This window comes from Denticeps clupeoides, chromosome 2, assembly GCF_900700375.1.
Source record: "Denticeps clupeoides chromosome 2, fDenClu1.1, whole genome shotgun sequence".
In the NCBI taxonomy this organism is placed as follows: Eukaryota; Metazoa; Chordata; class Actinopteri; order Clupeiformes; family Denticipitidae; genus Denticeps; species Denticeps clupeoides.
The window spans coordinates 521,650-535,990 of record NC_041708.1 but is presented as its reverse complement, the minus strand read 5'-3'; the positions used below and the strand labels follow the sequence as shown (position 1 = coordinate 535,990).

The following is a 14,341-nucleotide window of genomic DNA, read 5'->3' as shown; positions in this document are numbered from 1 at the left end:
CGCGCCCCCGTCGCTGCCGTTCAGCCGTGTCCACGTCTCCAGCCGTGGCTTGACCTGTGGTTGTCTCTCCCTCTCCAGACCGTCGAGAGCTTCTTGAACAAGGACGTGGACTATGTCGTGACCGGATCCGGGAGGCCGGGAAAGCCCTTCCCTCGAAAGGGAGTGGAGGACGGGAGACCCCGAGACCGAGGTACGCAGAGTCGCGCCGCCTCTCGCCGCGCGGCCACCTTCGCCTCCCTGACCGTCTTTATTTCCCGTGCCAGGTGTGTGGGAGCCGCGGCAGGGCCTTGCTGGAGAAGGCCATCCGGAACAACGTGAGTTTAGTTTGCGGGAGGCGGGCCGACTTGTTGTCATGGTAACTGAAGTCGTTCGTTCGCAGGAGCGGTGCCAGGGCAGCGGTGTGCTGGCCAACGCTCGGTCCTGGGGGGGTGAAGATCTTCTACGTGGACGGTATCCTTTGTGCCAGCCGTCCGTGGTGGCAGTAGGGGGCGCCGCTGGACATCGAATCCGTCCGTTTGCTTAACATGTCGCGCAGATTTCTTGGTCTACGTCAACGTTTTGGCGGAACGCTGCAAGCAGAGCAGCAAAAGAGCTGAGGTGGGTTCTGTCTTCTCTTATTAAAAACGGACCGTCAGAGCTCACGTGTTAACGGGGTTTATTCCTTTTAGAAAAAGCCTGGTGAAGCTGCAGCTAGACGGGTTGTCAGAGGTGAGCCTCCTACATTTACATTTCCTGCATTTACCAGACGCCCTTATCCAGTCAGTAGTTACAGGGACAGTCCCCCCCCCTGGTGTCCTGCTCAGGGACCCGATGGTAGAAAGTGGGGTTTGAACCCCACTTCTGGCGTGTTTCCTCCTCCCACTAGGCCACTACCATCCCTATTTTACTTTGTAATATTTCAGCTGGTGTGGGTGTGATGTTTGGAACGGAAATCTTGATCGTCTTACGCTTGCAATGCCGCTGCAATAAACTTTGTTTTCTTTTGAAGCCGCCGTGCTGAAATCTCCCTACCTTAAAGTGGAGGACTCGAGCAGGTACGTCACCTTCCTGGAAACTGGTTCAGTATTCAGTAGTCCAGTGTTAAATAGGAGGAACTTGGGGGCGGGTCCAGCAACCTGATTGGCCGGGCCTGAACACAAAACACAGAGGTGGCTTTTATGACAACATGTATTTCTTATGATGCCCAAAATCACATACAGTACGTCTCAATGGGCTTTGACAAGCCCTACAGTTTGACAACCCAACACACTTGACCCTTCTGCACACAAGGAAAAGCTTCTGGAATTTCTGGAACATCAGGGGAAATTCAGGAATCAAGGGAATTATCAGGGAATTCTGTTTTTTAAATATATAGCGTAGGAGCCAATACTGATGTGTATGTACACATCTTTGTTCCAAATAAGATTTTTTGTTTTGCTCCAAACCTCTCCCGCTCCAAGAAGTGCCACAATCTAGAACGTTCTGGTCTGTGTCGACGTACGTCCTTACACTTGCTAACAAATGTGCCCGGCAAGTGTAAATGTCAAGAAATTTGTCTAGAAAATGAAGAATTTAAGGACTGGCTCGGCCAAAGTGATAAAACAAGGTTTTGGTTTGTTCCATTTAACACGGGAGGCTGCCGATATTCTAGAACAATGATGTAAATGCGTTTTTTAAATTCTGTAACCGCTTTAAAGCCCAAACCCAAACATTATATTGGACATTCCACTGTAAGGGTCAGGAGAAGTCATGTGCCGTGGTAGTGCTTTACGAGGTGAATTAGTGTGGTCATATTAGCCCTAAATAAAACATTGAGACGCCTGCTGGGTCAGGGGTAAGTCTGAGTGCGCGGGAAAGGCGAGACCGAGAGAAGCGCTACAGGCCACGGGATACCCCAGGAGCCCCATGTTTTTTTCAGGCCCTGAATTTCCGACTTGAGGAACCCACTTAACAGCCTGTGACCCTGAAAAAAGATCCCCCACCGCCTCGTACACCCCGCCCGCCTCTCCTGGCCTGTAAGGGGATTCTGAACGAGGGTACGCAGGGGCTCATTAAACATTAAAACTGACCCAGGACCTGTAGAGAGAGAGCTGGCGCCACATCACAGTAATCGTGCCAGGGTGCTGAAAACCCCGCCACCCTCCATACTGCTGCCGCCAGCTGGAAGCACGAGCCTGGAATCCCAAAATAGACATAAATACATGAATGCACATATCAATTCATAAGCACACATCGCTGTTGTCCAGTAATTATTTAGGCTCAACTGATAATAAAAAATGCATATGCATGCTGTCGTGCCACTAGTGGTGTCACTAAATACAAAATGCTGGTGCCCACAGACCAGTTAATCGTTGTATGTTTTATGGGAGGCAATTTAAATCTTAGTCAGTAAAATATACATTTTAACGTTTTTAAATGAAAATTGGTGATTGGTTGTTGAACTGATATTCTTTTAGCCTTTATAATGTTTCTGGTGACCATTACATTAAAGGTCCCATGACATGAAAATGTGACTTTGTGAGATTATTTAAGATTGATATGAGTTCCCATAGAAATGGCGGTCGGTGTAAAGAGCGTTTTGGTCGTTCTGCTTCACCGTACAGAGAGCGGCAGCTCAGACGGTCGGATCTGGAATTTGTCCCCTTATGATGTCATAAGGGGACATGTTACCTCCTGTTTTCCGCCCAGAGAATTTCCCGCCCCTCCCCTAAAACATGATCTCCACCGTCATGGCCTCCAAACGTGTGAAGCATTGCATTGTTTGGATGTAAAAATGAGCACAAATTTAATTATTTTAGTTCCGTCACGCGAGACTCTGAAGATCCAGCTGGTTCATTTTATTTATTCTGGAATAAACGACACAACTTCCTGTCTGTACCAGACATTGTGGTCGGTGGACGGTGTTGATGACGTCATTTCAACTTCTATTGGCCGCTCTCCCCCTCGTCCCGCCTCTCTCCTCCTCATTAGCATTTAAAGCTACAGGCGGTGAAACGGCGCGTCCTGAGAAATCTCATTGTGCGACTGGATCAAAGTGGCTGTAATTCTGCACCAAGACTGAATTTCGTAGAGACTTCAGATTCAGTATTAGGGACCAACAAGACCGGTATAAAATTGATCAATCTTTATTTATACTGCGCTTTTTACTAACAAATAGAACAGTGCTCAAAGCCCCAGGTGATCAAGCCAGAGGCGACAGTGGAGAGGAAAAAGCTCCCTCTTAACAGGAAGGAAACCTTGAGAGGAGCCTTGAGAGGAACAGCGAAATACATCCGGAAAACGATGGCGGCGTATGGAGGTTACTGCAGTCCTCTCGTGTATAATGAAGGGGCATCCAGGTGGCGAGTTCAGATGGGATCAGCAGAGGGTCAAGCAGGACAGTCCAAGGTCACGTGATCAGGCCGAACCAGGAAACCCACCCATGCAGGAAATACCATCCACATCCAGGGTGGAGGTTAGAGATGATTCAGCAAGTAAAAAAGTTCACATCATGGGACCTTTAAAAAGCACGATTTATTATGCATAGAACTCTCATCACCCGCCGCTTGTCCGGCTTTTCTTTTCTATCGTCCACCCTGAAGCACATCAAGAGGCTCGAGTTTCAGTCCGGGTCAGTGTACCTTGCTTAATTGAACTTGTTTAGACTCTAATTAGCTAATGGGACGGGCGCCACCGCCAGAGCGGGCCCTCGTGGCGAGAGGCCTCGGGGCCATATCCATTCCACCCCCCGCCGTCTCTGGGCGCGCAGGGGAGGGCCGACGTGTGAAAAGCCCCTTTCAACGTCAGCGCTTGGTCAGATAATGACAAGTGTCATGTCTTCGGAGGAAGGGGGTGACACTTGAGGACACTGCGTCACCCGATGCCCAATTTTAGGGTCTCTGAAGGTTTACATGTAAACCTGCTCCGTCTGGCCATCACCGTGGTATCGTACCTAATAAAGTGACTTCTGTCTCCAGGACGTTCCGGCCCGCTGTACTGCCAGTCCATGAAACTGCCCGCGCTGAACTACGCCGGGACGTGCAGCCCCTTCCACCTCCCCGCACCGCCGGGGGCGCATAAAGAGACGTCCAGGTAACAGGGGAGGTCCCGTCACGTACCCCACACGCTCCCCCCACGTACCCTCAGCGCCCCATCGCTCACATGCGTGTTGTGCTCGACAGGGAGAGGAGCGACGACGTCCGTAGTGGCCGAGACAAGCCTTCGGCGTTGGTCCTTCGCACGCCGTCCCCGAAGACGCCCCGCAAAAAGGCGCTGGGCTACTGCGAGTGCTGCCAGGTCACGTTCAAAGACCAGGAGGAGGTAAAAATCACCGATGACGGTCCTGCAGAGTCAAACCCCCCCCCCACCCCCCCCCACCCCCCCCTAATAGTGGGGCAGCGGTATTGGTTCACGCCAATAGTGGGGCAGCGGTGGCCTAGCGGTTAAGGAAGCGGCCCCGTAATCAGAAGGTTGCCGGTTCGAATCCCGATCCACCAAGGTGCCACTGAGGTGCCACTGAGCAAAGCACCGTCCCCACACACTGCTCCCCGGGCGCCTGTCATGGCCGCCCACTGCTCACTCAGGGTGACGGTTAAATGCAGAGGACAAATTTCATTGTGTGCACCGTGTGCTGTGCTGCTGTGCATCACAAGTGACAATCACTTCCAATCATTTCACTTCATCGCTACCTTGTTCACCTCCAAACCACAGATACGCATGATCATGACGTGGGTGATGTTTCATGTGGCTTCATACGTCTGTGGTGGTGAAAAGTGTGATTTCGGTAGAATGCCTCTCACAGTTAATAAACGTGGAACACGTTTCTCCGCATGGAGACCAGTGTTTTGCCGTATCTCGCCAGCAGTGGCCGTACAGGCGCTCACGCGTCTTGTGATTTGCAGCATTTGCAGTCAGACCAGCACCAACACTTTGCGCGGGACTCTTCCAACTACGCCATCGTGGACCAGCTGAGAGCCTCCATGGACCCTGCGTTGGTGTTCCGGCCCCGCCCCCAACAGGATCCGGCACCGCCCGAGTAAGGCGCTCCGTCTTATGCTTGTTTACTCGCTGTCGTAGGTCACGAGGCTCGAGTTCCAGTTTGGGTCACCGTACCTTGCTTAACCGAACTCGTTTAAACCCTAATTAGCTAATGGGCCGGATGCCACCGTCAGAGTGGCCCCTGAGAGCCCTTGTTGTGACAGTTCAGATTTGAAACCGGCCTTTTCAGCTCTTAATTGCGGCCCGGAATCTGATACGGGTCTCGTGGGTTTTTTTTCTGTGTAACGTGACCCCAGTTGATAAGAGTCAATTTAGAAATCATTCGTGGTTCTGGATGTGCAGGACACTCTGACCTGAGACCTGTAGACACGTTGTAGGACGTTTTTCTGGCCATGTGACTTCCGCGATGTGTTTTAATCGTGCAGTTAATCAATGACATTCAAATTAATTTGCTTTTATCTGGTCAGGTCTGTGGGCAGCCCTGTCTTCACCAACCCCTCTCCACTCGGTGACTTGGAGCCCCAAGGACACAGTGAGACGGAACGTGCCCTCCAGGCCCTGCTGACCCCGATCACTGATCCCAACAACTGGGACATCGGTGGACAGTCTCCCACCAGAGAGCGTTCTAAACGTCTCCCCAGACCCAGACACTCACACTGCCCTCTCCTCGAATTCTCATCCCGTCCCACTTCCTGCGGTGGAGAAGCTCCTCCTCCAGTGCTTAACGCTGAGACGTCTACCTCAGCACCACTACCTCCTCTAACGTTCCTGCGCCTCCCACCCTCGCCTCGGTGGCCCCCGTTCTCCTGTTCTCAACCATTGAGGCCGGGTGTCGGTTCTCGATGGTTCCACTCGACTCAGGATTGTGGGGAGGACGCCAAGGTCTCCATTGTTGCCTTGCCAACAGCCTCGCTCTTTGTTTTGCTTGTGTGAACCTTCGGAAACGCAGCAGGTCCTTTGGCCTGAGCCCCAATCCGAGCAAGCGATTCAGAACGGGATCAGATCCTGGCTTCTGTCCGATGGTATCATCTACCCCGCCAAAACGACGACCCCCAGGAGAGACCAGCAAAGCTTCCGAGAGCCATGATGGTCCTAAAGACCTGAACGTAGGCCTCAGCCCTGTGCTCCCCCCCATTGTTCCCACTCAGACTTTAAAGGAACATCTCCAGCTTGGACACACAGACAAGGGAGAGTCTTCTGAAGACCCCTCAGAGCTGGGTCCCCCCATCTTGTACCCATTCTTCCATGATGAACCTGCAGATCAGCAGCGCTTTCCTGATCCACCAGAGCTCCTGCCCGTCTGCCCTGTTCCCACCGCTGGTCTCCAGACTTCCAACACCTCCCTCCTGTCTAAGTCGTTCTCCTCGGTTTGCATCGAATCGGCGCTCCTCCCGGACCTCTCCACCCACTCGTCCGAGTCGGACTGGGACAGCGGCCTGCTGTCCCGCCTCACGCCCGCCGTTCCTCTCCAGGTCAGGCGGGGGAGCTGCAAGACGGACCTGGGGCTTCTTCTCCAGACGTCCTGCATGCAGGACAACAGCTACGAGTCGCGTCTCTGCTCAGTCCTCCACCAGATGACGGCCCCTCAGCTGCTCTACCAGAAGGAGCCCGAGCGCATGCCCCTCCTGTCCACGTGACGGAGGGACGCGTGTGGGCGTGTCACCCTGGAGGTGACCCGATGTCAGAGTGGGTCTCATCCCGCGATGAACAATGTTGGAATCGTCTTAACGTTGGACCGAGTCGCTCTCCACGTCTCCTCCCCGATTGTCCTCCGTCTCTCGGCGGCGGTCCCCGGCCACCGGCGGGAGCGGTGACAATTTAATGAGCTTTCAGGGGGCATTTAGCCAATCAGCTTAAGTGCTGCGCCTGGACGTTCTGGAACGTCGTACGTAAATGTGAACATCGTTGCCTCGATATGAAATTTCTTCCGGTCGTCCCGTTATTACCGTATTTATAAATTAGCCGTTTGTTAAAGTTGGCTTTTTAATTCTTTTTTTTTTTTTTTTTTACGATGCAGTGGACACCCGATATCCACGTTATTCTGGTCCTCAGCCGTCATTAAAGTACTAATTCCCACTCGCCTGTTCCCGAGGATTTATTTACCGGGGTAATTAACAGTGTACTTTTACACCGACGGGGGGGACCTTGCCGGTTTCGCCGCTCCATCCAGACGTCGAGGCCATATCGGACGTGGAGAAGAAGGTCTCCCGAGTCTGTCCATGTTCAGGACAGGTCTTTTATTCATCTCACTCTCTTCTCTTCCTTTGAATTTGTTGGTCTGCTCGTGGCCAAATAAAACGATTTGCAATCGTTACTCTGCTTCTTCTAACTTTGTGTGTGAGCGATGGCGGTCATCTCATCATCTCGACCACGATGGCTGCGCCGGCAGTCTGTTTACACCCTAAATTATAGTCATTATTATTAATAGCTCTTCGGTAGCTCCTCTGTACTGATTATTTGTCCATAAAGTGTCCTGTAGTGTCGATGGGGCCTTTTTCTCAAATCATATTATTCCACCAGATATCAATGAGGCTCACTTCCTTTTAGGCACCACGGCCCGTGGAGTCCTTGCATGCTCTCCCTGCGTTGGAGCGGGTCTCCTCCGGGTTCTCCGGTTTCCTCCCACCGTCCAAAGGCACGTAGGCTGGGTTAAACGGTTAAGGGCGGCGAGTGAGGGAGTGATGGTGGTGCTGGGTTTTTATTTTTTTCAGTAAACCCACCAGCGCGAAACTCTTTTTCTCTCCGCAGCACAACGCGACTCTACTTTTCAGGGGGTTTTAAAGGTATTTTCCCGCTTTACTGTGCGTGTTTCCGAACGAGAACCAGAACGCAGGTGATGGTTCAGGCGGAGGCGACGTAACGGGAACCGGGTCCCGGCGAGGGGGGCGTGGCCTCGCCGACGCGCCACACGCCGCGCGCACGGACGGACGGACGGACGGACGGACGCCGCGTCCTTCTCCGCCTCGTCGCCGGAATATGTGACCATGCTGGCGCTGCCGTGCCTGCTGCTCGCCGCCTCGGTGGCCGGTAAGCGCGCCAACTTCAGCCCGCCTTCTCTCTTTTTATTCGCGTTCATATTTTCATATCTTCATATCTTCATATTCGTGCCGAGCAAGTTTGCAGAAGTGGTCGGTGACAGTTGCGCGGGGTGTTGAGTTCGAATCTTTGCATGTGACGCCAGGACGGAGCGGAGACGGCGACACCGCGCGGCCCGCACGGCTCCTGCTGCAGAGGGACGGGGACGGGGACGCGGAGCTGCGGGACCCGAGGCTGGACACGCGGGTCCACTCACGGAACCAGGTGAGTCTGGACGGGACTTTTGTCTAATTATACTGAGACCTTCCCAGTTTGAGAGTTAATGGATATTTTTCCTGAACCTGCTGCATGTTTGTGGTGGTGGTCTAGCGGGTAACACACTCTTCTACGAACCAGAAGACCCGGGTTCAAACCCCACTTACTACCATCGTGTCCCTGAGCAGGACACTTAACCCTGAGTGTCTCCAGGGGGGGACTGTCCCTGTAAATACTGACTTTAAGGCGCTCTGTATAAGGGCGTCTGGTAAATGCCGTAAATGTATTTGACTTTCTAGGCGGATAATGTAAAGTTCTCGTGTTTCTTTTTGCTTGATTCTAGTCTAGTTCTCAATTTAACTCAGTGTTGTTGTAACCAGGACAACGTATCCTACAAATACAACACCGATCAGAATGTAAGAGAGTCCCGCACTTCGCCGTGAATGTAAGATGACACCACTTTCACGTTAAAAAACGGCCGCACGCCGTTTTATTTAACACCCTGCTGTACCGAGCGGTGGCGTCTCCAAGTTCATGTCTTCAGGGGCCGCATTCGACCTTCACGCTGCCGCTCTGCCACCAGAGTAATGCTCAACGTCCCATCGCTGTCAATCACCGTGTGTGTGCGCGTGTGTGCGTGTGTGTGTGTGTGTGTGGTGTGTGTGTGTGTGTGTGTGTGTGGTGTGTGTGTGGCGTGTTGTGCGTGTGTGCGTGTGTGTGTGCGCGCGGTGTGTGTGTGTGTGTGTGGTGGTGTGTGTGTGGTGTGTGTGTGTGCGCGTGTGTGCGTGCGTGTGTGCGGGTGTGTGTGTGTGTGTGTGCGTGTGTGTGTGTGTGTGTGTGCGTGTGTGTGTGTGTGTGTGTGCGTGTGTGTGTGTGTGTGTGCGTGTGGTGTGTGCGTGTGTGTGTGTGCACGCCCACCCTGAGTTGTAACAGGATCCCTTAATACAATCAGGCCGCATTACTGTAAATGGAGAGCGCAGTAAACGAAGCACCGGGCAGGAATCTTGTCTCTTCTCCGTGGAAAATCTTTAATCGCCCGACGTCCTGAGCGCTGGAGGTGTGAGGCGAAGATCTGGGCACGTTGAGAAACGACCCGGTTAATTATTAAAGCCCCGATATTACGAGCAGGGACGAGTCTGCACCGTCACCATTCTTCCCAGCAGACCTACATATTTTTATCATTTCCGTCGTGTCTTCTGATCGTCGTCGAAGCCTCTAAAGTGACAGACGGGCGTTTATACGGATATTTCAGCCACATTGTCTAATATGGACGTGCGGAGGTGGCTCCGCGGATGACCTTCGCCCCGGCGTGTCCCCACCTGATACCCCGTGCCAGCTCCCGGCGGGCAGAGGGCCGGTCAGCGCCGCCCGGCACGGTGCCCGATCGCGTTTCGCGCCTCCTCGGCTGCTCTCGCCTTACGGGCCGCTCGGAATATATCGCCTGTCCATCACTGGCAGAATATGGGGCGACCTTCAGCTCGTACCCGGCCCGGCAGCAAGGTGCAGGATGCGTTCGGGGACGCGGACGGCTAAAACAGGGACCCTGTCCACGATTTCAGTCCAGGTCACATTTCTTCTGTCCAGAAGGAGCATAAACGTGGACACCTGTACTTCTGACATTGTACGCAGGGACCCCGAAATCCATTAAAAATGAATAATCTGTTAATAATGATGTTAAAAATAAGAAATATTAACGAGGAGCAGGACGAGGGCCTACAGCCGTTGGTCAACCGCGTAGCGGGTAAGGGAGCAGACCCATAGTCAGAAGGTTGCCAGTTCGAATCCAGAGGTGCCACTGAGCAAAAGCACCGTCCTCAACACACGTCCTGAATTTCAGTACCAAATTGACCAAAAATGTCTAAAAAGCTTATCAAAAATCTGATTGAAAAACGGCCAATCTGGCAACTTTGAGTGCATCGCTTAACATGCATTAATGTCAGGGATGTTTATGATGTTTTTTTTTTTTTGTACATAATGGTAATAACAGCTTGTTGAACATTTGGAAATGTCACAAACCTCTACTGATCTCTGCTCTTCGCAAGTTTTGACTTTTTAACGTGGAAAGACTGCAGATGGTAAATATAGTTTTGCATCGATCAGTAACGTCTGCACGTCTGAATAATTCAAGTGGCTCGGGGATTTAATACCTGCATGATTCCTGTGCGGACGTCCCTCATGCGCCAAGCCCAGATGGAGTTACTGACGTGACTTTGCGCCACCGACTGGCCCACAACATGCCTTTTAAGCCCCTCCCCCTTTATTCCCAGGCCGACCCCCAGCAGCCCGTCCATTTGGCTCAAACTTCCTTCCTGGTGAAGGCCTTCAAGACGTCCTTCATCCTGGACCTGGAGCTGAACCAGTGAGTGCAGCTTGTAAACCTGATTTATGCAGATTTCCTTCCCCTCTCCCATCACATTTTACATAATTTATTATTTTTGTTCATTTTAAACAAGCACTTTTCGACCCACAGGCTGTTATCCTGCACCTGCCCTAGAGGCCTTGCTTCTCTTGCTCTCCATCACACTCACACACTCTCACACATACACACACACACACACACTTAAAAAAAAAAAAAAAAAACTGTCTCTCATCCACCCACTCAGAACATTCCCCTCTTCTACAGAGCGGCGGAGTTCGCTCAGTCTGCTGCATTATTTATGAAGACAAAACACTAATCAAGCACTCGTTCCCCCAACTCTCTTATTCCCTGTTTTCATAAAGAGTGCGTGGCACACACACACACACACACACCCATACACACCCATACACACACACATGCACACACACACCACACACACACACACACGTATCTAAACGAAAATGAGTGGTTTTTATTTTGTGGGGCGGTGGAGGACCCGTCATCAGAAGCTTGCCACTGGGGTCCCCTTGATGAAGGTCCCGTCCCCACACACTGCTCCCCGGGCGCCTGTCATGGTGCCCACTGCTCACCAAGGGTGACGGTTAAATACAGAGGACACGTTTCACCGTGTCACCGTGTGCTGCGCTGCAGGCTTTCACCATGACAATCACGTCACTTTCACGTATTTGTACGTTATGAGAATATTCATCATTGCGGCGTTCCACCTTTGAGCAGAAAGTCTCCTGCAGACCGAGCGCTTTTATCGAACACTTAATTTTACTTCTAACCTCAACGTGGCCATTTCCTTTCTGTCGTGTTAGATCTACGTGTACAATAAACTCTGGAATAAATGTTCTGTGGCTGTTTGTGCAGTGACCTCCTGTCGTCGGACTACGTGGAGAGGCATGTGGACGAGGACGGGACGATGGTCCAGAGCCCAGTGAGTGTCTTACACCTGGACCAATGCAGAAAAGCACACATTTCACATGTTCAAATCCAGGATACTCTAGTGAACTTGTTCACATAACCGTTTATTGGATTATTCCCCCCCAACTGTCGTGCTTCCTCTGGGAATTTCATGCAAATCATCTGTCCAAATCCGGGAACGTTATGTTTTTATTTATTAAATCAATTTGTAACAAAAGAAAAGTCCAGTACTGGCGTCCCGAACCATCCGTCCTTATAGATCAAGTGTCTTGGTGACGGGATTCGTGAACACGTCCATTTGATCTGTTCTTGTTGACGCCTGGCGACACGCGTCAGTCTTTCAAGATGAAATATTGAGCGCGAATCATTGCGTAGTAGAGCGGACGCCAACGAACAATGGAGAATGAGACTGGGAAAGTGTGGCGATAAAATCCCACCGAGACGTGTCCTGTAAAGATCTATATCTCATGTTGGATGGTCCGTAGACCGTCTGTCGTGGTTTAAAGCGCAGTTGAGTGTGTGTGTGTGTGTGTGTGTTGGTTGGCTCTTCATTGGTCGAAGGGCATCGAGTGTTGTGGACCCAAACTCTTCTGTGGCGGAGCAAAGCCTGCTGGGAAAATAAAAACGAATACATAAACCTGCCACTCGCTCTCTGTCTCTCTCTCTCTCTCCACCCACACAGGCGCAACCTCACACACCCACCTGACAAATCATGTTGCGCTGCATCAACCCAACAACAGGCAGCCCGGTTGGACGGGGAGGGGGGGGGTGCAAGAATGGCAGGAAGTGAGAGGAACAAAGTGATGGTGTCACTCATGGGCAGCGGCTTTTTTTTCACCTCTTATCTGCGATCGGCGTCGGCCGTCTGGCTGTTCTCCCCACTTCTTCATCAGTCCCCCCTCTAAGACTGTGCAGGTCCCCCAACTTAACATCACCACCCCTCAGGTCCTTCCACTTGTCCTCCTTCCTTCGCCAGGTGTGCATGGAGGATTTGCACCTCCGAGGAATGTTTAAAGGAAGCGCAGAGCAGAAGAAACCATTATCAGGAACAGTGAAGAGGCGCTGAGACGTGAGACGTTCTGCTCTGTCCACTTAAAGAGTCCAGAAGGGGTTGTAGCCGTGTGTGTGTGTGTGTGTGTGTGTGTGTGTGCGAGAGAGAGACCGTCATGGAATTTACGCAGTCCGTTGACAACTCGGAGTGGGCAGCATGACTTGAATGTGACAGATGAGAGACTATAGAGTCTTGGTTGCCGTGGTTACGTACAGTACATCCTGCTGGAGGGAACAGAGACAAAGTGCCTTTCCAGATTACTTTCCTGATTCCCAATCAATCACACATTTTGCAATGAATTAATCACTATTAATCATAACCTCTTGTTGAGGCTGTAAATACACGAGGACACGCTGTATTAAACCCACTCGTCTGATGTTACCTGGCACAATAGGGGTTACAGGAATGAACGGTTTCTGGAATCTTTACACCGGTAGATTACTGTCGCTGTTACATGGAAATATTGCATGTAAAAAGGTACTAACGTTACAGAAAAAAAACCCCAATAAAGGAAAGGAGAGGGGGATAGAGGAAGAGAGAGCTGCAGCAGCCTGGCCCAGAAAGCTCCCGGCGGAGGGGGAATAGAGAAGAGGCTCCGCCCACAAGAGAAGATTCTTCCCAAAAAGTTCCCACAGACCAATTTTTATTTGACCCGCTGCTGATTCTACAAAACATAATGAAATATGGCCACACAACACAAGGCCTGATCAAGCGTGATCAAAAATGGCAGAAGCACAGAATGGCGAAACAGAAGCAAGAACAATCACAGGAACCTTTCAACTGAAATAAATAAAGGATATATTTTACAATAGCCACAACACGTGTGTACTACATAAAGAAGTTCATGGCCGCCCACTGCCCACCAAGGGTGATGGTGTAAATGCAGAGGACACGTTTCTCGCTCCCCGTGTGCTGCGCTGCTGTGTTTCACAATGACGATCACGTCACTTTCGCTAATGTAAATAGTTACGGGTTTAGTGCACAGCGGCGCTTCACAGATCTTTCCCTGTCTGGTGGGATTCTGTTGATCTGCTACTGAACGTGTTTGATTTGGGGCGTGGTCCATCAGACATCAGTCAGGCAGAGTAGACTATACGAGGAACGGGCGCTGGGCTACGGACGAGGTACATTGTGTAAAAAATGTCCCTTCGCATCGCTTTACGCACGTCACTCGCGCAACTCCGTGCTGCTGGCCTTTATGGTGTGTGTGCGTGTGTGTGCACCCTCGACTGTGAAGTGTGTGACCGAGTGTGGAAAGAGGGGCCGCGCACCACACGCTCTGTTACTGACCATTTATTCCACAAAACTCGCCGATGGTTCATTCTTAGATCCTTGATATGTAATTGAAAGGAGTTATTTAAATGCTGAGATGGCTGTACAGGATACCAGAGGTCACATTTTTAACAGATGAACTTTAACCCTTGCTTTGGCCTCATGAGAAACTGGTGGTGGAATGAAGTTCCCCTCGAGGTCAGAACATCTCAGTCACTGAGCACCTTCAACAGCAGCTCAAGACCTTCTCTTTAGAGAAGATTTAGATGAACTTGTAACCTTCTTTTGTCTGACTTCTGTATAGAAACTAGAACAGAGTGAATAAAAAGATTGTATTCATAGTTGGGGGTCCTGGTGAACCAGAACTGACCTCTTCGTTTGTAAGTCGCTCTGGATACGGCCGTCTGCCGTAAATGTGAATGTAGAACTGCCAGCAGCAGCTGAGGGGCGTGGACAAGGGCGGCGTTGTGGACGAGTCCGGCTCG

At 51.3% G+C, this 14,341-nt stretch overlaps 1 protein-coding gene across 2 annotated transcripts; it reads left to right on the top strand.

The window, feature by feature from the left end:
• The first annotated feature begins 7,829 nt into the window (after positions 1 to 7,829).
• On the top strand, positions 7,830 to 12,175 carry LOC114784716 (disintegrin and metalloproteinase domain-containing protein 11-like). 2 transcript variants are annotated; one of them, XM_028970331.1, is made up of 4 exons: positions 7,830 to 7,983; positions 8,138 to 8,256; positions 10,515 to 10,606; positions 11,480 to 12,175. In XM_028970331.1, the coding sequence occupies exons 1-4, from the start codon at positions 7,941 to 7,943 to the stop codon at positions 11,631 to 11,633; spliced, it is 408 nt and encodes a 135-aa protein (XP_028826164.1). In that variant the 5' UTR covers positions 7,830 to 7,940; the 3' UTR covers positions 11,634 to 12,175. The 2 variants fall into 2 exon arrangements, with proteins under 2 accessions (XP_028826164.1, XP_028826165.1); XM_028970332.1 differs by lacking the exon at positions 11,480 to 12,175 and adding an exon at positions 10,718 to 10,932.
• The last annotated feature ends 2,166 nt before the right edge of the window (positions 12,176 to 14,341 follow it).